This window comes from Carettochelys insculpta, chromosome 3 (assembly GCF_033958435.1).
Source record: "Carettochelys insculpta isolate YL-2023 chromosome 3, ASM3395843v1, whole genome shotgun sequence".
Taxonomy (NCBI): domain Eukaryota; kingdom Metazoa; phylum Chordata; order Testudines; family Carettochelyidae; genus Carettochelys; species Carettochelys insculpta.
Genome location: NC_134139.1, coordinates 147,328,198 through 147,350,872, shown reverse-complemented (window position 1 = coordinate 147,350,872; position 22,675 = coordinate 147,328,198). Strand labels below are relative to the sequence as shown.

At 41.4% G+C, this 22,675-nt stretch overlaps 1 protein-coding gene across 1 annotated transcript in view; it reads left to right on the top strand.

The window, feature by feature from the left end:
- IMPG1 (interphotoreceptor matrix proteoglycan 1) overlaps window positions 1–22,675 on the top strand; it is a 102,453-nt gene that overhangs the window by 55,358 nt on the left and 24,420 nt on the right. The window contains exons 10-13 of the mRNA XM_074989131.1: window positions 3,677–3,697; window positions 6,472–6,725; window positions 7,990–8,066; window positions 8,576–9,104. Coding sequence (XP_074845232.1) covers window positions 3,677–3,697; window positions 6,472–6,725; window positions 7,990–8,066; window positions 8,576–9,104 — 881 coding nt within the window. The remainder of the gene's footprint in view (window positions 1–3,676; window positions 3,698–6,471; window positions 6,726–7,989; window positions 8,067–8,575; window positions 9,105–22,675) is intronic.

Sequence of the window (22,675 nt, the reverse complement as noted above, 5' to 3'; positions counted from 1 at the left end):
AAGAGTCTTGAATTTTTAAACTTCCATGTGCATTATCACTCCAAGCTGTCTTGCAACTTATTAAAAAAGAATCTGCAGTAGTTTTAAAGTTCAGCTGTCCAACAATCAACATTCTGAATCTCACATCATAAAAACATACACTACAAAATAATGCAGCTGAGGGAACCAAATGCCAGAGCCAGAATCTGGTCTCCCAACCTATTTCTGGAATCCTGCAATTTTTGTAAGTTCTTCCTCCACCAAACTAACTTCCTTCAGGTAACACCTTTTAATACCTTGAAGGGCATTTCAATCATACCCTACTATTGCAGAGGTACTCACTCCTCCCTAGTATTCTCTTCTACAGAATTACTAGAAAAGAAAAGGCAAAATAGAAGGGAAATAAATTAATAAATATTTTGATAGACAAAAAAATGAAAATAAGCAGTGGCTATTGCAGAAGCATTAAGAAAAAAAAACATTCAGTACATCATCATCACCTTGGTTTGACCAGGGAATTATTTTATCATGCAAGGAACGGCAACCAATACAAAGCTCCCTGGGATCCAATGGACCCTTTTCTGACAAATTCACAATCTGTTCTGTTGCTACAGTGAGAATCATGGTCTGCAGCAACAGGATTTAAGAATCTGTTGAGAATCAGGAAGCATGTGGTTTTGACCCACATGTGCTAATAATTTTTTTTTCCAATCTTCATCATGTAAATTGAGTGAGATCAAGAGGATTTTGTTTGTAGTCTTTAAAAAAAGCAAAAACACTCCTGTTCATTTTCAATGTGCCATTTTGCACAAAACAGGAATAAAAATCGCTGCAATGCTTCTATACTAAACATGCTGCTGCATCAATTAAACTGGAGAAGAGACTACTTGTAAGCAGATGTGTTATATTACTACGGAATTTTGTCATAGTGAACTCAGTTACAGAGAATCTCCTGCTATTGAAAACTTCTCCTGAGACCTCACCCTACTTCTAATGAATGCCAAAAGGGCACAGTTCCTGCGGCTAGAGACCAAAATTCAAGTTATGGTGAAGAATCCCCGATGGCAAGTTATGTTAATGGCAGTGCTGCTTTAGAGTTGCCCTTTGTTCTCTCCAATCCTTATGGAAATAGAGTACTGGTTGAAGCTTCTGCTTGCATTAAAGTTAAGATGCTTTAAGAAATGTAACTGTTTCACATCTCTCCACTACCTCAGGGATGGTGGTCACTAGTGAAAAAACATCAGCATTTAATATGAATTACTGCTGTGTAAGACAACTAAATTCTCCTGTCATTAGGCTAAGAAATCACTGCTATAAAAGAGTTAGTCCTTTCATTTTACAACATATACTGCCGATGCCATGCCAGGATTCCTTGCTGGCATTCTCACTGAATTTTGGCATTTCTAGGACGTCAAAAGCCTTTTCTTGGGCAGCATGGAAGCTGCAGAAAGGATCACAAGTAAAAGAGTTAACGGAATTGCCAAAGCTTTACATCAAGTACACACCAATGAAGCCTGATTCCTGATCATTTTAATTTCAATCATGCAGTTTTGAAAAACTGCTCACTATTTATATACTGATTATTTTTCTGTGCAAACAAAGTCACTGTAAGCTGTACATCGAGCATGTGCACTGTTTCCAAGGGTAGGGGGCTCTGCCATTTTTGATAGGTCAAGTCTTGTTTGACTTATCCAATTCGTCCTGCAAGATATTCAGAATACCAAAAAGAGGAAGCCAAAGCATTTTAGGGGAAAGAAGAGGTTGTGTTCATTCAAGTACCATTCTCTACAGACAAAACTAGACCCTCCCCAAATTGTTCTGCAGCAAATCACACAAAGTCTTTCTAACTAGTGAGCATGTGTTAATATTGGGTTAAAATGTGCTCTCATTTTTTAAAATGTATTGTTTATCATTTCCCATGGATGAACATTGCACTGAGCCACCTAAATCTTCCACTCTGCCTTTAAAAACTAAAGCTGACCAGCACTAAGCACCAACATCTTACATTATGGCAGGTGTGGCAAGGCTAGCCTTGTTCCTGGGCTCTGGGCCTCTGTTTAGTACACTAACCCCACAGCCAGAATACCATTGCCCTTCTTGAGATGGTGGGGGGAGGGAATATGGTGGGCTGGGGGTAACCGAGGCCACACCCACTCGAGCCAGGTTCCAGCCCAGGGACCCTGTGTGGCTGCTAGTCGTGGGGGAAGGCTCCCCTCATTATGAGCAGCACAGCTCTTCCCTGGGCCACTTCCCCAGACGATTCTTTTCCCCCATACCTCCTCCAAGTAGTAGTGGTAGCAGCAGCAGCAGCAGCAGCAGCAGCCGCCGCCGCCGCCGCCTGTTCCCCCTCCTGGTTTTGGCTCCTCCTGTGTGATCAGCCTGCTTGGCCTTACACCAAATCTCAGGGCCTCCTGGACAGGAGCCTTAGCCCCTTGCAGCTGAGCACTCCTCTTCTCTCCTCCTCTGGTGCCTCTAGAAAAACCTCACCTCACCTCACCTCACCTCACCTCACCTCACCTCACCTCACCTCTGCTCTACCCCCTGCCTACTGGGCAAGGGTTCTTTTAAAAGCAGGCTTAAGTGAGACCAGCTGGCCCCAGTTGGCCCAGGGCGGCTTCCTCCCCAGCTGCTCATACTCTGCCTGTTTGCCTGCTGTGCTTTCCCTCTTGTTCTCACCTCCTCCCAGCCTCACCTTGTCACACAGGTTTACACCAACAAGGTAAATTGATCTGTTACATGTGAGACATGTAACTTAAGTCACATAGCTTAGCTCAATTAACAATGTCTACACCAGACCCCCGAAGTTGATGCCTGCTGCATCAATCACAGCAGCACCAATTTAGCCCATAGGGAAGACAAGCCCTTAGTCATATCTCTAAGGAATGACTCCAGGCAACCTGAGATCACTTTCTGGCCTGGTATCTTATTCCCTGCCAGTAAGGGCTGGTAGTGCTGAGAAACCAGAAGATTTACAAGTCTGGAGAAGGTAGGAAACACATTGCACCACCGAATAAGCATGTTACCTTCCAAGAACTAGAGGTCATTTCTGATGTGTTCCACTACCTCATTCATCCTTGACTGACAAGAAAGTTGTTTTGTGGGGTCTGCATCAGGAGGAGGTTGTGCGAGAGAGATAGAGTGCTTAAGAGCTCCATTATGACTGGACTAGAGGATTCATCAAGGGAAACAAAAACAATAGAGTGTTAAGTCTATCATTATATTACTGATAATATAGTCAACATAAGGTGTCCTCTAGAACTGCACATGGTAGGTAATAAATGAGTCAGTTTACTTCTGAGGCTTGGATTTGGACAGCAGCCAAAGTCTCCATCCCAGCTTCTCTGTAGTACTGCTTTCCTGTTGGGAGCTGCACATTAGGACCACCAGTACCACAGATTTGTGATTTGTGGTGGAACTGGGAGTGCAAATCTTTGCGCAACTGAGTATAGTAACATTTCTGCTCATCCTGCTCAGACAGAGCAGAAAGTTGCCCTTCCTCAGGAAAGGAGAGCGTATTAATGGACAAGAGACTAACACTTTTACATTGAAATAAAGATGAAAAGGGATAAGTAAAACACAAATGCCCTGAAAAAAACATGATATGTGATCGCCTGGCTTAACAGTTTACATGGATTTTTCTTTCTCTTTTTCTTTCTGTCTTGCATTATCGTGTCCTATCTTGCATGATGAAATGAAGACGGAATATGGATAAAGATGGGTAATCCAGCTATATTTTTAAAAAATGAATGTAGTGAATCATTTGAGAAAACTCTTCATTAATGTGGCAAAATAAATTAATTTGTCTTTTGTTCAAACACAGCATCTGTGGTAAACAAGCAGCCTGGCTTTCACTTCCATTTGAAAGGCTCATTTAATCAAATTATAATAGTCTATCTGCAGAGAGGGAGAAAAAATCTTTAACCTAAATCACTCTTTTCAATAAACAACATAACATTGATTTGAACAGCTAAAGATACCTCCATCCAACATAAGGTTTAAGTAGAAAATGGGAAAATGTCATACTTTAAATTATTTTGAAAGGGGTATTTTGGGCATGACAGCTGCTTGCTAGTTTCTGTTTCCCCATACACATTCTCTTCGGTATGTAGCATCTAATTTGCTACTTCAGCAACTGAGACAGAAGTTGAGCAAAAAGACCAGCTGGATCTCTGAGAATGCTATGATAAGAGACAAACTGGCTCTCATATTAACCTGGCAATATAACTGTAGAATATTTTTTCCTGCCTGAAATGTTGCTGGACAATAAATTTATTATTTCCATGTGAGTTATGACAAAAATTACCTGCTCCTTTTAGTGAATTTTTGCCACTTAGTATAAGTGTAAATTCATAGCACATCTCAGATAAGAGGCCAATTCTTCTCCCTTCAGTTATTCATCATTGTGGAAAGCTGTTTCATGGTTTCTGGTTTTAGAATTAATGTTTGTGGGGTTTTTAAAAAAGGTGTATTTACTGTGTTTAACAGTCCTGCAGATCATGTTTTCTGTTTAGCTATTGAACAGGAATATCTACAGCATCATTACTGCCAGTTTCTCCAAGATGGCCTAATGTACATGATTCAACCATGACCTGGAAGAACTAACTCAAACTGCGAAAAGCCCTTTTGCTTTCCATGCATATTAAGCCCTTACGTGATCTCCGAAAATAGCTAGCAATATTACCTACTTGAATGAGAGTTTTAGTAACATGGCAACCTTGCCACTATAAGCTGAAATGAGTTCACTAACTCATTTCACACAGGCCATTGTAGTCAATAAATCGTTCTGACTTTTGGTCACTGCTAACATGGGTTTGTATTTGAACTACAGGTTGAACCTCTCTAGTCTGGCACTTTTGCAACCTGACAGGTGACAACCAGAGAATTGCCAGATAATGGGGAGTCAATATTGTCTAGTACCCTTACCAACACTTTTACTGCTTACTGAACTATAGAAGACATTTAGGAGTAAATCAGAGCTAAATAACATCACAGAACACAGAGCCAGTACTCGTAGCTGCTAACAAACTGTATGGGTCCGTGGCAAATTTGTCCACATCCATGATAAGTCAACATCTACTGAACTAAAATCATGTGGGACCGCAAGTGTTGCCAGACCAGAATATGTTGAACTAGAGAGATTCAACCTGTAGTGATCTAGGAGTGAAAGGCTTCATGTTCTATTACCTATTATATTATAAATCCAGTGTTTCTGTGCACGGATTTATTTATTATTATTATCTCATGTGTTGGAAAAAGTCATTTGGACATAACATGTCAATTAGGTAGATAAATATAGTTGGATTGCACTCTCAACAGGTTTGCAGATGACACTAAGCTAGGGGAGAGGTAGAAACGCTGGAGGGTAGGGATAGGGTCCAGAGTGACTTAGACAAATTGGAAGACTGGGCTGCAAGAAATCTGATGAGGTTCAATAAGGACAAGTGCAGAGTCCTGCACTCGGGCCAGAAGAATCCCAAGCATTGTTACAGGCTGGGGTTCGACTGGTTCAGTAGTAGTTCTGCAGAATAGGACCTGGGAGTTGTAGTGGATGAGAAGCTGGACACGAGTCAACAGTGTGCCATTGTAGCCAAGAAAGCTAATGGCATATTAGGTTGCATCAAGAGGAGCGTTGCCAATAGATCCAGAGAAGTGATTGTTCTTCTTGATTCGGCTTTGGTGAGGCCGCATCTGGAGTACTGTACTGTGTCCAGTTCTGGGCCCCCAGTAATAGGAAGGATGTGGATAAACTGGAGAGGGTCCAGCGGAGGGCAACCAAAATAATTAGGGGGCTGGAGCATATGACTTATGAAGGAAGGTTGACAGAATTGGGACTGTTTAGTCTGCAGAAGAGAAGACTGAGGGGGCGCTTGATAACAGCCTTCAACTTACTGAAGGGAGGTTGCAAAGAGGCTGGAGAGAGGCTGTTCACAGTGGTCATGGATGGCAGAACACAGAACGATGGGCTCAAGTTGTGGTTGGGAAGGTCCAGGTTGAACATAAGGAAAAACCTTTTCACTAGGAGGGTGGTGAAGCATTGGAATGGTCTGCCCAGGGAAGTAGTGGAGATTCCATCACTGGAGGTGTTTAAGTCTCGACTCAACAAAGCCCTGGCTGGGCTGATCTGATGGGTTTAATCCTGCTTAGGACATGGGGCTGGACTTGATGGCTTTTTTAGGTCTCTTCCCACTCTGTTGTTCTATTATTCTATGTTAGAAGTAGAGGCAGGTTGAGACAGACATAAAGAGAATGAACTACACCTGAGACACGCTGGAGAAAATGGCCAAAGACAGACAGAGATGGAGGATCTTTGTTGCTGCCCTACATGCCAGTGGGCGTAACAGGCTTTCACTAACTAACTAACTGAAAATATAATTTCATTACTTTCATAGAAGAATTTTGGCATATTGGAGAGGATAGGAATATTTTTGAAAATGTTTCCTTGGCCATATGCCTGATTTTGTGGTAGGTGATCAATGCATTCTTGCACTGCAGGTCAAGCAGCACTGAAGTGCGATACGTTGTGAATTTTGAAAAAGACAGCTCAGAAGTAAAAGGTCCTGAGGATGACATCTCAACTATTGGCTCCAATAAAGTTGAAAATGAAAAAAGCCCTCTTAGCACAAATGAAGGGGAGGAAATACCAGGAATTAAATTCTCAGTACCAGAACTTCAGCAGCTCGTTGCCATGGCACTACAGGAAGACCAGTCCTTGATAATGGACCTTGGAACACTTCAGTTTACTGATGGTCAGTATAGAAGCTGCTAAGTGCATAGTTCTGACTCTCTCTGAATTGTCATTTTATGAGATGTAAATAAGATTTTTTTTCTTCTCCCTTCCAGTTTATTTCTATTTGGTATAATTAACTGGCTGGAATGTGCCCTTCGGGGCTTCAAAAAGGTTTACAGGTCTAAATTAAGACAATCATTCAAGACAGTTGTCTGTTGTTTTTAGTCTAGCTTCTGTTCAAGTGCAGAAGGAAGACATATCTTTATTGCTTTTTCTTTTGCTACAAGCTGCACATTTTTGCATATTCTTAGAAATAAAAGGAAAAAAAATGAATATTCAGTGTACTGTTTGAGTTCCCAATGAAGACAGTTTCCTGGCTCGCTTAACAGCACAAAAGATTCAAATAATTCTTACATTGCTGCCCACAGTTCATTCATTGGTACATTTTAGAATTTCCCAGGTTTCACTGGTTCTGACATCTAAAAACCCATTGAAAACCAGGACATTGATTTAACCACATCTTTTAAATTGTGACCTTATTTCCCCTTTGTGGTATTGAAATGGATCAGCTTTTTTCAATAAATTGATATTTTATAAAATGTTATTAAAATACTTATCAAGGCCATTCTAATTGTTTTGCATAATAACAGCATTTTGGTATTAAAAACAAAGTTTTTAGTAAATAAAAAGTTCCTATTGATTGTAAAATAGTTTAAAATGTCAAAAATTTGTGAAGAAAAATTTCTTAAAAACAGAAAAATTGAATAAGGTCACAATCTCTTATTATTTTTAACTATGGCCTTTTTCAACAATCTCCTTTTTTGAAATATTTGAAATATTTCAACTAGTAGCTCTACCATGAGCTGTGGGGTAGACACGCAGGAAAGCACTGGTGTGGACAGAGGGCAAAACTGCTGTAGTTCATTAAACAAGTCAGCATGGTTTATGTGGAGGTATTGAATAGTTTGTGCGTAAACTGTTTTTAGTCAGCAGAGATGATTCAGTTTCCTACAGATGTATCTCATTTCCACTGATCATGTGGAACACAGAATGCTGCAAATAAATTTCTGCTTTACTTCCAGGTGTAACTTAAAAGTAAAATTTACCACTTATTTTCATTAATGCTCATTTCTAAAAGTCTTTCATGTGAATCATTTTGTTTTTAATCAGTTTTTATATCTATTAGAGGAGCTGTGCACTTTAATGAGGATTCAGTGTGCCATTATCTTCAATATGCAGCTTCAGTGCAAAATATACTTTGCCTTTTTTATTTCATTTTGCAGAAGCTATGAAACAACCAAGTGATTCAGCCAATGATATAAAATCAGTGGTCACCCTAGCTCCAGGAGACACTGACTCGGTAAGCTAATTCTGCTTATCTCTCAAAGAGAAACTAACTGAGATATTCTAACACACACTCCCTCCCATCCCCCGGACACACACACACACACACACACACATACATACACACACTAAAAGTAAGTAGATTCCTTCTTATAAATGCAACCAGTAGTATGTTATTTTACAAAAGCACAAAGTAACTGATCAAAGTACTTACATGTGAAAGACTTTGCCTGGTTTCCTCTGCCATTTAAGGGGATTACAAATTACTATAGTGAACCATAAGCTGTAACTCTCAGTGTGTGAGATAGAGCAAAGTTTGTGACATAATAAAATGCCACCTTTGCTCAATTGATTTTAAAACAATGGATCGTTATATATTTTATTTAGGATCACATTACCGTACGCCAAGCATTGGTCCGTATTTTATAACTATAAAATTGAGTTACAAGGCATGGCTACATTTTTATCAGACTCTCCTGTAATAAAAGCTACATCCCATAAGTGTTCTCTAAATTTGATTTTCAGGGTGATGGTTTGAGTGCTGAACTCCCACTAGGTTATCCTAGTCCAGCAATTGTGGAGCAGACAGGAGACAGTTTGATTAGTGACTATATCACTGGAACCACTGTGCAAAGTGGAGATACCAGCACCCCTGATAATTTTATTTCGTCTAATCCTGCATTTCCTTCCAAGCCCTCAAGTGAACTGTCTAAAGACAAACCTGTTGCAGAACATGATTTGGAATCTTTAAAGGACATCGAAGACATGAACATTGTTACCGACAACCAAACCTCAACAGTGCCTTTCAGTATTCAGGATAGCACCGACAGCCCTTCAAAATCAGAAGACTCTGATATACCTCCGCCAGCAGATGAGTCAGCCAGCAATGATTTAAGCACAAGAGAATCTGAAGTCCCAGATGAGCAGGCTGTCACACTGGCAGCATATACGACATCGCCTAACTTTCTGCATCCAAGTGATCAGAAGAGTGAAGCTGAAAGGAAGAAAGAAGAGACCATTAAGGAAGTCAGCCAGGAAAGTCTAGCTGGACAAGGTAGGTTATGAACCTTCAATCTCTGAAGGGAAATAAGAGACCCAGCATTTATGCCACAAATATAACAACTTAGTAAGGAGACTAAACATTTGGCTAAATTTACTTTTTGAGTTGCAGCTGAATATTCCTATACAGTTAAGCATGAAAATATGCCTTAGAATTTTTTTGGCATCCAATCTGAGCAAATGTGACTTTCATTTTGAGTTCTGAGTTAGTAAAGCAATTAAAAATCACAGATAAGGGAAAGGTGTAGGGTAGGATTTCACAAACCAAAAGAAATCAAAGAGATGCCAAATAAACTCCCAAATCAATCATAAATAAGAACAACTCCAGTATTCAAAACTTGAGATTAAATTACTCAACTATACTACAGGAATCACAGCTTAAGTCTGCAATAAGTATAGTAACAGTTTATTCAAAATGGGAACTGCATAACCATCTTGGACCATGATTAGGACTCCTGGGCACTACTGCAATACAAATAAATACTATTCATTTGAAAGAGTTTGCATTTTCTAATGATCTGATTAAGGGTTAACATGTTTTCAAAAGCAACTCTTTTTGTTTGGTCATCTATTCTATATTTTTTGCTTGGTAATTTGATTTACAGAACCTTAATGCATGAGAGTCCACAGAAGTGCACAGGGTCTTCTGTCAGCTCTCTAAGGGACATTCTCTAGGAACAAGGAATAGAAAACTGCTAAGAAAAAAATACATATGGTGTGAAATTCTGCCTCCGTATCAATAACAAAAATCCTATTAACTTTAACCAAGCCAGGATTTCATCTATGGAGTTTGAAATAAAAGATGAACACCATTCCAAAGAGCAAATTAACACCCAGTCAGTATTTTAGAGTACCACATATAATGCAACCCCTATTTTTTTTAACTAACTGGGGACTGATAAAATCATGAAAAAAGTCGATAAGTTCATAACACTGAATTCACAATTACAGTATGTCTGGTGCACAAGTTGCAGTATGAGCAGCACTTTCTTCTAGCCTTTCAAACCACTGTAAAACACTTTCCAGTGCCCTGAAGGCAACAGAATATGAAGAGCCATCAAGTTGTTCTTCACTGACCTCTCTTTCGCTATGTGATAAGGGGTTTTGTTGGTTGGGAAAAATGACTTGTGCAATTGGTCATTCCTAAGATTGGCGGTCATGAAATCAAGGTTCTACTGCATATGTTTTATGAACAGATGTCTACAAATAAGAGCTAAGGATGGCACTATACTTTCTCCCGTCTCTCCCCCCACCCAAATTAAACCAAAGAGCCTACTCAATTTTCCAGTGAGCAATGAGCCTCCTGCCCTCACTGCTAGCCAAGTAGTCAACTTCTGAACCCACAATATAGCTTTTTTTGGCTTAGCCAACCATCATCTACTGTTTCCAGGCTGATCCCAGGGTCAGCATGAGCAACAGAGGAGGCAGGGCAAGGACACACACCAATGGTCAGTGAAATAGAGCAATACTGTCTCCATGCAGGAATGCCATCCTGGCTTCCCCACAGCACCATCTACAAGCCTTACAAAAGCAGCAACAGACTTGGAAAGCAGAGGGCCCACAAAGGTTAATATCACCCAAAATTAGGCAGTTCCTGAGGGTGAAACTTCTCAGTCACCACCAGTGAGGAAGGAGGAGTAATTTCAAGTAACTGAAGAAATATGCAGCTATAGCAAAAAGAAAAAAGAAAATGGTAGCCCATTTTAATATCTGGAACCAGCACACAACATGGCCTGCCAGTTTTTTTTTTCTCTGAAGTGTTTTTTCCTGTGCAGTTTCAAACAGCTCTCACTGGAATCTGGTAGGGCTACCTCTAAGGGTGTTAGAGGGACCTCTCAGGTTGGTGTGAATTGGTCTCTCTGCACAGGAGTTGAATTCAGTGTCTTCCCACAGCACTTGCAAATTCTGTAAGCATAACAGAAGAGGCATCTCTAGCCTGCCTCCATCATACACAGTGCATGAGTGGGCAGGCTGGGCTCTTGATGATCTTCTAGGATTCTATCTTTGCATTTTGTTATATTCTAATTGGTCAGTGATGTTAGGGCTGTCACCATATACGTGGAGTGACGCTTGTGAGAAGAAAGATTCTAGAACACATAGATCTATCAGGTGGCTCCATAGATGTAATTCTGGTAAGTACGGTCAATTTAAATTTACTTCTAAGCTTATCTGTCTCTGGTAAGTGCTGACTATGCACTCAGTCTTCTCTGAGATGAGCTACAGACACATTCCAGCCTTGACAAGTATGATAAGATGTGATCTCTAAGTTTTCAGACCAGGGACATTGACTTCTTACCTAAACCACCTTGTGCACATTTGGTCATTTTAAAACAAAAATAATATGTCGCCCCATGGACCTACAAGAATGGTTAATGTTATTTTTACTTAAAAAAATAAATTTCAGGTTTATGGACCTTTCAGAAGAAAAGGGATGTTGGCAGAGATTTGTCTGAGGAGATAATCGCACATAGTTTGTGGTGTCAACCATTTCCCTCATGCTAATTATTTATCCAAAATGACCTTTCCTGATGTTTACTTTTTGGATGCAGTAAAGAAGCATACAGAAGATGAGACTAGCATTATGAGAGGAGTAGGACCACAATGACTGGGTCAAGTAATCCACTGCCCTGCCTTTTACTGCAACTAAAACCAGAAGTTGCAAAGTAAGGTAGTATACTGAGTAATTATGCCATGCAATAGAATGAACAGTCCTTCCAAATGCAGGGGATTAACTGTTGGCTTATGTTCTGAAGAATGAGGGTTTATATATTTGTACAAAGTGTAGCTGCAAGTGAAAATAATTTTGGCTGATTTGGCAATTTTTTGCCATACCCAAAATTGCATTATGCTGCTGGAAGACACTCTCACATATTGTACAGTTTATTCTTATGCTGCAGTATTTGTTTTCACACATGGATAACTGAAGCAAAGAAAAACACGTGCTTTTTTATCAGTGCAGCAGTTTGAAATGTCTAAGGAACAAAAAACACTTCTGTGCATGACTGATCTGAGTATTTGTACTTGAAAGTAACATTTTTGATGACAGTTGTCATTACTAACTTTATTTTCAAATACATTGTGCATATTATCAATGCAGGGTAGCACATCTCATCTTTCAGATTGCAGGGCTGATCAAAAACAATATACTTTCTCTTTAATAAACAAGCATTGGCATAGAATTATACCTCTCACAGATGCTCCATTTTTCTCATTGCCATTCACTAACTCACTGGTTTGCTGACTTCGGGTCACAAATCCACATGATTGCTGAATATTGCATTTTCTGAATAAATGAAAAATACTGTAGACACACAGCTCCCTGTTGGTTACCTTGCTGCTGGCTACCTCAGTAGAGGGCTTTTATTTGTTCCACTTGAGTCATTTTCAAATCACAGCCCATGAAGTGTGTACAAAATGCTTAATCACAGTGAGCAGCAAGGGCATGGGAAGTAGGACTGTGGGGATGCTACAGCATCCCCCATGTTTTGCACCCAGCATTCAAACCCCATCCCTCTGCTGCCCCAGGTCCCAGCCACCAGCCCTGCACCCCTGCTGCCTAGGTCCCAGCCACCAGACCTGCTGCTGCCCAGGGGCTCTGCTACTGGCTCTGGCTCCAGGGTCACAGCCACTGCCCGCCCCCACCACCATGTGTGGTGCCAGCCACTGGCCATACATCCAAGGTCCCAGCAGCCAGCCTCTGTTCTAGGGAGTGGTGAGGGGCACAGATGGGAGTAAGGGTGCATGCAGCTCAGCAACCCCACCCCAAAAATGTTCCAGCACCACTGATTAGTCCTGAGTTTCACTGTGAACCTGCATCTTGTCATAGTTCCACCCCCAACACACTTACAGTGTAGTACTAAAATAACTCACAAGGCTTTCTGTGTATAGGCACTTCTGCCTCAGCACCTGTGATAGCTGCTGCTCTGTCTGGGACTAGCAGTGCCGTACTTGCCTGATAGGCATCTATGAGGCAGTCTGAGGAACTAAAGTACCTACTGAATCCATGCAGGGCCGTGTCTACACGTGCCCCAAACGTCGAAACGGCCACGCAAATGGCCATTTCGAAGTTTACTAATGAAGCGCTGAAATGCATATTCAGCGCTTCATTAGCATGCGAGCGGCCGCAGCACTTAGAAATTGACGCGCCTCGCCGCCGCGCGTCTCATCCCGACGGGGCTCCTTTTCGAAAGGACGCCGCCTACTTCGAAGTCCCCTTATTCGAAGTCCTACTTCGAAGTGTGGCGGCCGCCCACATGCTAATGAAGCGCTGAATATGAATTTCAGCGCTTCATTAGTAAACTTCAAAATGGCCATTTGCGTGGCCGTTTCGAAGTTTGGGGCACGTGTAGGCGTAGCAGAGATGTGAGAGTCACCAAGTAAAGGCTATGTCTACACTAGACAGTTTTGTCATGCAGAGTGTCCACATTTCCAAGGCATTCTGTCAACAATAAATCGACAGAATGTGGCATTTCTTTTGATAGTGTTCTGCTGCCCGCCCCCCCACAAGGCAGAATGCCTCTGTCAATAGGTTCTGTCAACAGAAAGCTGCTCTGGGGCCCTCTGTCAACAGACAGGGCTTCTGGGACACCAGATACATTACAGCAGGTACAGAAGCAACAGCTCTTTTTCAAAGAATGTACTTAATCCACCTCTCTGAGGCTACATCTACATTACAGCAATCTGTCGACAGAAGTTACTGTCAGAAGAGATCTTCCGGCAAAACTTCTGTCAACAGATCACATCCACACATAAAAGCAGATCAAAAGAGCGATCTGTTTTGTCAACAGAGAGCAGCCAGACTGCCCAGCTGCTCTCTCGACAGAATTGCCAACTAGAAGCTCGACGAACAGGGCTGCCCGGTGAACCAGACGCCCTTTCTGTTGACGGAGGGCTCCCCAGTGCATCAACACAGCTTTTTTGTCAACAGAAACTGTCTACAAAGCCATTATTCCTCATCAAGGAGAGGCAGAACACTGTTGGTGGAATGCTGTCGGCTGTAGACAGTCTGTCAACAAATGCATTTGGTGTATAGCCACTCTGTGGGTTTTGTCGACAAACCCCTCTCATGTAGATGTAGCCTAAAAAGCAATCTCTGGGAAACAGAACAATTCTTCTATTAACATAGCTGAATCGACAGTGAAGGTTAGCCATGTGCAACTTGGTTAGTTCCGTCTAATTTTTCGGAATAAACCAGTCCCATGTTAGTAGTTATACATGGTTGTGTATATTAGCAGTTATTATAATGCCACAAAGTATGCTTCATAGAGCACTGAGATTTTTTTAAAGTTTCTCCATGGGAGAGTGGGCGGGGGTTGCTGAGACATGGTGCAGTGGACAAATTTTACTGCTTTCTCCTTTTTGCTAGCTGCTACCAATGACAGTGATATTCCCATTGTTTTTCCATGCCCTACACATTTTCTATAGGAGTCTACTTGTATTTCAAAAGCTAAAAGTTTATTTAATTTTATCTTGTGGAGGCTATCATTAAAGAGTATGTTGTTAGGGGTAGAAAGTCTATGGCTATGTCTACACTAGCCAAAAACTTCGAAATGGCCATACAAATGGCCATTTCGAAGTTTACTAATGAAGCGATGAAATACATATTCAGCACTTCATTAGCATGCAGGCTGCCGCGGCACTTCGAAATTGACGCGGCTCAGTGCCACGCGGCTCATCCAGACGGGGCTCCTTTTCGAAAGGACCCCACCTACTTCGAAGTCCCCTTATTCCTATGAGCAGATAGGAATAAGGGGACTTCGAAGTAGAGAGGGTCCTTTCGAAAAGGAGCCCCATCTGGATGAGCCGCGCAGCGGAGAGCCGCATCAATTTTGAAGTGCCGTGGCCGCCCGCATGCTAATAAAGCACTGAATATGTATTTCAGCACTTCATTAGTAAACTTCGAAATGGCCATTTCGAAGTTTTTGGGTAGTGTAGGCATGGCCTATGAGGCATATAAAATTACTGAGTGAGGGGTATGTAAGCTGATGGCTTTTCACCCTGCAAGTGGCCGCATTACTGTGATGGAAGTACACTTGGATCCTCTCTAGTCTGGCACACTCCCATCCAGCAACATCTGTCATGTGGCATGATGTTAGTTAGCCAGCTATCCACTTATCATAGGTATAACCAGCTTTCCCATGGTTCCACAAAGTTTGTTTCTAGCCACCAGTTCTGGCTCTCAGTGTTCTGTGCTATTTAGCTGTATTTTACCCTTAAATGTCTTCTAAGAGCTCAGTGGAAATGTTGGTAATGCTGCTAGACAATATTAATTTCTCATGGTCCAGCAAATTATCTCATTTGGCCGTGGTTTGGTCCTGAGGCTGCTGGACTAGAATGGTTCAACATGTATGTGGTAAAGTTTGATAAACCTTGTTTTTGGGTTCTTAGATATAAGGGTGTTGTGTCATCTGTTAACCAGTTGAAAACTTTCTTTCTTTTTGAAGGCTAATAGCATGTTGGGGTACATTAGAAGGAGCATTTCCAGCAGATCAAGAGAAGGTATTAGTCCCCTTTATTTGGCACTAATGAGGCCACATGTGGAGTACTGCTTCCAATTCTGGACATCCCCCCGCCCCCAGTATAGGAAGGATATGGATGCACTGGAAAGGGTCCAGTGGAGAGCAACAAAAATCATTAGGGGAATGGAGCACATGACCTACAAGGAGAGGCTGAGGGATTTGGACTTATTTAGTATGCAGGAGAGTGAGGTGATTTGATAGCAGCCTTCAACTTCCTGAAGGGAGGCTCTAAACAGGATGGAGAGAGGCTGTTCTCAGTAGTGACAGGTGACAGAACAAGGAGCAATGGTCTCCAGTTACAGAGCAGGAGGTATAGATTGGATATTAGAAAAAACTATTTCGCAAGGAGGGTGATGAAGCACTAGAATGAATTACCTAAAGTGGTGGTGGAATCTCCATCTCTAGGCTGGAGAGTCCGGCTTGACAAAGTCCTGGCGGAGATGACTTAGTTAGGGGTGATCCTGCTTTGGGTAGGAGACTTGACTTGATGACCTTCTGAGGGCCTTCCAGCCTGAGTATTCTATTATTCTAATGTCGGTGTTCCTCGCTTCAAACTCATTGACACTACAGCATTTTCTCATAACTGGCTCTCCAGGAATTTAACATTCTGACTTTCCCCTTTTCTGGTTTAACTTTTACTATAGAGTGACTCTAATTTACTCACTCTTACGTAGCCACCCCACAACTTCTTTACTTACATTCAGTCTCTGGCTTAGCAAGGGACTCTGGCAGATGAGTAATCCTATTTTGATCTAAAGTTAGCTCTGGTAAATGCCTTGTTGGATCCAGTTCAAAACCCCCTTCTGTTATAGATTCTTTTCTTTTTTCTTTTCCACACAGTGTGAATGGAACACAGCCTGCTCTACAGCAGCCATACTAATTCACTGCCATATTTACACTTGTCACTCATTTTTTCCTTTTTTTTTTTTTTTTTTACAAACCTCCTGGCTCTTTGTTATCTCTTTATTCCTTCTTTCTACAAAGTTGTCCATCACCTTTTCTCTTATGTACTCTGTGGGTTAGATTCTCATCCCTATTCAGGCCTCTTTCACTGGATTAAAGGGCTAACGGGGAATAAAGGCACTAGTTCTTTTAGAAATTCGCTCCTCTTGGCTCTAAGGGAGACCATAGGCTACCACTGAAGGATCTCCTCTCATGTCTTATTGTTTGGTATGGTGGTGATGGTGGCAGTGGGGAGGGGGCAGAGGAAGACTACTGTGCTTCAATCCCAAAAGCATCCCAAAATTAGGAAGGTATGAAGGGCTACAGGCAACTTAGCATCCTCACTCCCATCTTGCTGCAAGTAATATGCCACTCTTAAAGGTGCAGCACAAATTCTCATCCTGTGTCATTTTTAGCTCGAGTGAGGAATGAAACCCAGGCGCACAGCTCAGAACCAGATGTTCAATCCCATCTCCACCCCCGCCCACAACTGCCAAAAGTTCAGAGCTCGTGTTTTTATTTAGGCCAGTGGTTTTTTGTGATGATGTTTACCAGTACTGAGTACCAGCACCTTGGCAACCCCAGCCATGGGATTGGCGGGGGGGTGGGGAAGGGGCAGGGAGCTGGCTGAGTACTGGCTCTTCTCTCTTTTATTTATTTTTTTTTTTACAAAAAAGCACTGATTTAGACTGACCTCTAATCATAAATGTCATCTCTTTAGTGTCGTTCCTTCAGAATCTAAGAAATCTTCCTCTATAAACTGTGCAAAGTCAATTCTGCCATTTTCTCTTTTGTTGAATGTTTATCGCATATCTTACCCTCAGTATCTTGCATCTATATATTTTGACTTCCCTCCAGGGTTAAACTTATGATACTCAAACTTCCTCTGAATGCTACAGGTACTTGCTATCCTATTCCTTTTGCAATCTTCTCCTATTTCCACACAATAAACCTTAATGATTGTACAGGAAGGAAACCACATAGATCATATACTCTATGGCTTTATGGAGAATAATACAAGAAAATATTAAGAATGCAGCAAAGGAAATGGCAAATTTCTTATGTGAAATGGAGGAAAAAAAATCTGAAAATCTTAGAAACTGATCAAAAAATAAAAAATAAGATTACTCCCAAAATAGAAATAATAACTTAGCTTAAATCATTAGGGCATGTTTTAGTTCAAGTTATTAATGCATTTTATTTATAAAATTCCTAGTGTCATATAGGAAGCTATTTCTGAGGATATCATTCCCAGATACACACTGCAAATGCACTTAAGGGAATTATTTTTTGCTCTCTGGTATGTAATGATCAAAGCTCAGACTACTGGAGGTGACCTAAAGCTTTGCTGTTATATTTTACTTGTCCATTTCATAGAATTATAGACCTTGATTGCCTCCTTCCCACCTGCACCCTCATACTTGTGGGAGATGAAGATTCTGTGAGGATCGTCTCTAAGTTTTCCTTGGATCATTCGTTGAGCATGTTCAGAAGTGTATTGTGGTTATGCACTCTAATCCCCCTGGCTCTGTACCCCAAGCCTGCTCTGGTGCCCAACCTATCCTGCCTGAGGTAAGCCAGCATGGCTTCAATGGACAGCACTCTCCTGCTGCAGTTAATACAATCTCCTGCTCTTCCTTTTAATCTAATATTGGACAGCGATCAGATGCTGGACCTCCAGAAGAGCTGAGGAGCATATAGACGTTGCAGTATTTCTGGCATTCTTTCTGCCTCATGTTCACTCCCGGTACTCCGAAGGTCCATTATTGTAAAATGTCACCCTTAACACGATGTTCTGCTTGTCTGGCTCTTCAACTCAAATTGCAAAGGAAACGTCCTTATTTATTTCTTACAAGAACTGCCCCAGACGTTTCATAGGGATTGGAATTCAGTCCATGTTATATATTTGACACCAAGGGCATTTTTTCTTTTCCCCAGATCACCACTTTTAAAGGGTAAGAAATTTTCTTTTCCATTACTCTCTCTTTTGGTTTTCATGAATTCTCTTTGATCAGCACCTGACAAGCTTCTCCTAATTTTTTTTCCCATTAACTTCTCTGTGCACCCTTTTGTGGTTTTTCATTATCAATGGAGGCTTTAGAAGGTCTAAGGCTACCCACCACAGGGCACTACCTCATCTAGTACTCTAGGGAGGGAAAAGGCAAGTCTAGCTATGTAACTGTTTCAAGCACTAAGACTTTTATTAGTCTGACAATTACCTTTAATAATATGATATGGTCTATGATAGTGCGAGTGGATGTCAAGTGACCAACAGGGCCATAATATAACCATGGAAATTCCACAAAAAAGACTAAGGACAGACTGCCCTGTACTTCTTGCCCAGGACTATTATAAAGTGGGAGGAATGCGAAATATATGTAATGTTTGTTATGACAGACATCAAAAAGGGAAATTCGAAATCAGAAAGATAAATACATAAATAATTGGAGATACACATCTCCTAGAACTGGAAGGGACCTCAGGAGGTCATCTAGTCCAGTCTCCTGCCCTCTTGGCAGGACAGAGCACCACATCTATTTGCCCCCATCCCTAAACAACCTCCTCAAGGATTGAGCTCACACCCCTTGGTTTAACAGGCCACTGCTCAAACCACTAAGCAGCAGCATATGTGCTACATTGCACCAAATACTGGTCACAGTCTGTAATTTAATCAGGTGCTCAGCTATGATGGACAAACTAGAGTGACTTATACAGAAAAAAAAGACAGAAAAAATATTCTTTAGAATATCTTCAAACATGCTTAAAGAATTAAGCTAAAAATTGACACTGAGAAAGTCAGTTGTGTTTGAGCCTTTTTTTCACAAGAAGCGAGTGGAATAGAGAGCTACATAGGCACATTTCATGATTTGAGACTTAAATTACCCAGTCTCTCAAATTAAAGCTTATGTTAATGTAGAATTAAGCTTTGCTGCTTTGACATGTGATTTGTCACGTTTTTGTGCATGTGTGTCAAAAATATGCAACACAAAAATGTTATTAAAGCAGGTGAAATATTATATTTTAGATGGCAATTCTGTGAACCTAGTATTATTCTATGAAGCACAAAAAGTGTTCAAACACATGACAAGAAAAGTTACCTGTCTAGACAAAAAACTGGTAGCCCAGCCTTACCATAAACAACATCACCAGTGGTTCTGCATGTTTAAGCCCCAAATGTACGAAATGGAACCTGGCAATGCAAAAAACAGTCTGATCATTTAAAAAACAATTCCAAAAGCAAATGTTTCTTAGTTTTCCTACAGATATGCAAGATTTTTAAATGAGTTAGGAAACAAGTAGTACAATTAAAATTGACAGAAATGGTTGATTTATTTTAAGTCTAAAAATTAAGGTTTACGGATAAAAGTGTGTCCCTCACCAGTCTGTACATGTCTAGCTATTAAATCTCACACAGCATCTGGTTACTAATTGCTTAGAAAAGCCTATAAACCTTACAGTTACTTACTGGTTTAAAGGGACACTTTTAAGGGTCTTTGGGTATTACGCTTTCCTCTTCCAGTAAAAAATCCTGTCCTGTGTGTTATCTATGTAAGAAATTCCAGTTTCCAGGAATTTGTATTTTGGTCAGATGGCAGTGAAATCTTGATTTTAAAAATTACTGCAGCTCACTTTTTAGAGGATTCATTGCCCTTTCGACATTAGGCATTAGATTTATAAGGCAAGATCTACGCTGTGCGACAATACCGATTTTAAGTCATTTAGCCCAGTTTTACCAATTGCCTGTCCTCACTGTAAATTCCATTGGCTCGATACATGGTGCACTAAAATCAACATAATAGTGATATCATAATATCCTAGTAACCTGCCGGATATAGCATTCAGTTTGAATTTAAAATTCCAAATGAAGGATAGTAAGGAAGTACCATGTCTTTAAATCAAATTCATTTGCCTCCAGGCATGTCTCGTATGTTCCCCACAATTCTCCACTCTGGCCTGTTCCGTCTCCACTGCTCTCAGGTGCAGAGGCATTACGCACTAGGAAGACCATGTCCCTTAGGCACCTAGAAGATTGTGGCTGTAGAGTCATGAGAGGCTGAAAAAAAATCTTTTGGTTTGCTAGTAGCATGTCTGTGCTTGTGTGTCTACCTCTGCTAGCTGCCTCTTTTGCTGCGCTGCCTGGCACCAGCTGCTGCGCCGTGCCTGCCCCCCGCCCCAACCCCACACACACCATGTGGCAGCTAGGCTGTGGATGAGGGTCATGCTTGAATGACAGGATGAGAAACTTCTTTTCAGCTGTTTACCTGTTGTCCTGTCCCCCACACCTCCTCTCTTCCCTCCCTAAGTGATGCCATGCATTCTGGAACTTTCCCTCACACACATCACATGGCAGCTGCACTGTGGGGGCGGGGTTGTGCTTGGCCAAGAAACTTCTTTTCAGTTGCTTACATTTTGTCCACACCCCCACATCTCCTTCCTTCCCTCCCTCCGGAGGCACCACGCTGTCTGGAAACTTCCAGCACCCAGCTGCATCACGAGGCTTGTCCCTGAACCAATAAAAAGATGTGCTATGCAAGGTGCCAGGCAGCTTGCACATGGTAAGGCTCCTGTAGCCAGCCAGGGGAAGTCTTCCTGGGTGGTCATGATTTTGGGGCAACAGATGAAAATACTTTGTCACTAGCATGGCTATCCTCTCACAGGAAACTCTTGTATGGGCTTTAGCCAAAGGCCAAAGGGCTGGCTATAGTCGGGGCATCTTTTTGGCACCCCAGGGAAGTTTTCCTCAGCAGTCATGATTTTCAGGTGCTAGCTGTAGCTGGGGGTCTTTTAGTTGGCTGGGAGAAGTCTCCTTGGTGGTCATGATTTTCAGGGCTGACTGTAGTCAGAGGTTTTTAGCTACCCCGAGCCATAACTGTTTCAATGATTCATTGCAGTTTCAGTGTAGTGCCTGTGTCTACTTAAACAAATTCTTGTTATAATGGTCTTCTTTTCCAGGAGGTCTACATCTTTGCAGGCCCTAACCTAGACCAGATTTGCCTTCCAATGAATCATCATTAAAGAATTTCAACTGCACTTATTCCAATGTGGCAGCCCTTTCTCAGGCTCCCTCTCTGTAATTAACCCCTGGTTCCCCATTACCCATAGGCACAGAAAGTGCCATTGAAAGTTAATCAGGTAGACATTCAGTTTAACACTGGTGGATATGTAGGTTTCTACATTATGGATTGGGTGCAACGGTTTTGCAGTGGTTGCAAGGATTAAAATTCTTCTTTTTAGGGTCTCCTTTGCCAGGAGGTCTAGAGCCCTACATCCAAGCCTGGGCCCACTGGTAATAGGGCACCCCTTGGTGCCCCAGAATGGCTCTTGGGCCTTTGAGACACAATTATTAATCTGAGGATCTTCTTTGCCAAGCGGTCTAAATCCAGATCCAAACCTGCAAAGATCCAAGGCTCTTGCATGCCATTTTGGAAACTCAACTCAGTTGGGAAAACCAATAACTTTTTCCTAACTATGCTTACTCGTTTTACTATCCCACCCCTCCCCTCAGTTATAAAAAAGCATCTCTCTTTATAAAGGCAAACCAGACCCTGTCTGGAAAAAGGGATGTTTGGTTAGCATGGCAGGGGAATGAGAGAAATGAAATGTGGCAAGATGTAGTAAGATACCCACAGCCACTTGCAGGGCATTTTTTTCCCATGCTGCACCAGTGAAAATAGCCAAAATGTTATGGGGCTCAGGGAACTGTGGGATAGGTTCCCACAATACTCTGCTGCAGCAGTCAATTTAAGCTACTTGTGTGTGGCAGCAATAAGTTGATTTTGTGGGGAGCATGGGAATATGATAAAAAAATTGATAGAACCCAGAGTTAATACATCAATATTAATAAATTTGATTTTAGCTCATTGTGTAGATGCAACCTAAGCTAAAGCTAGACTTCTTTAAGAGTGGATTGGCATAACTGTACAAATACTAGTGTTTTAAATATTATAGCATTAGTCAATTTGAACAGAAACCCAGGGCAAAATTTTCAGTGGTATTTATACTAGAGTGTATGGGCTCTTTTCTACTTGTGAAAAATCCAATATTCATGTGCAGTTCTTGATGAGTACATAGATGAACATTTGTACTTGCACATCTGAGTCTGCAG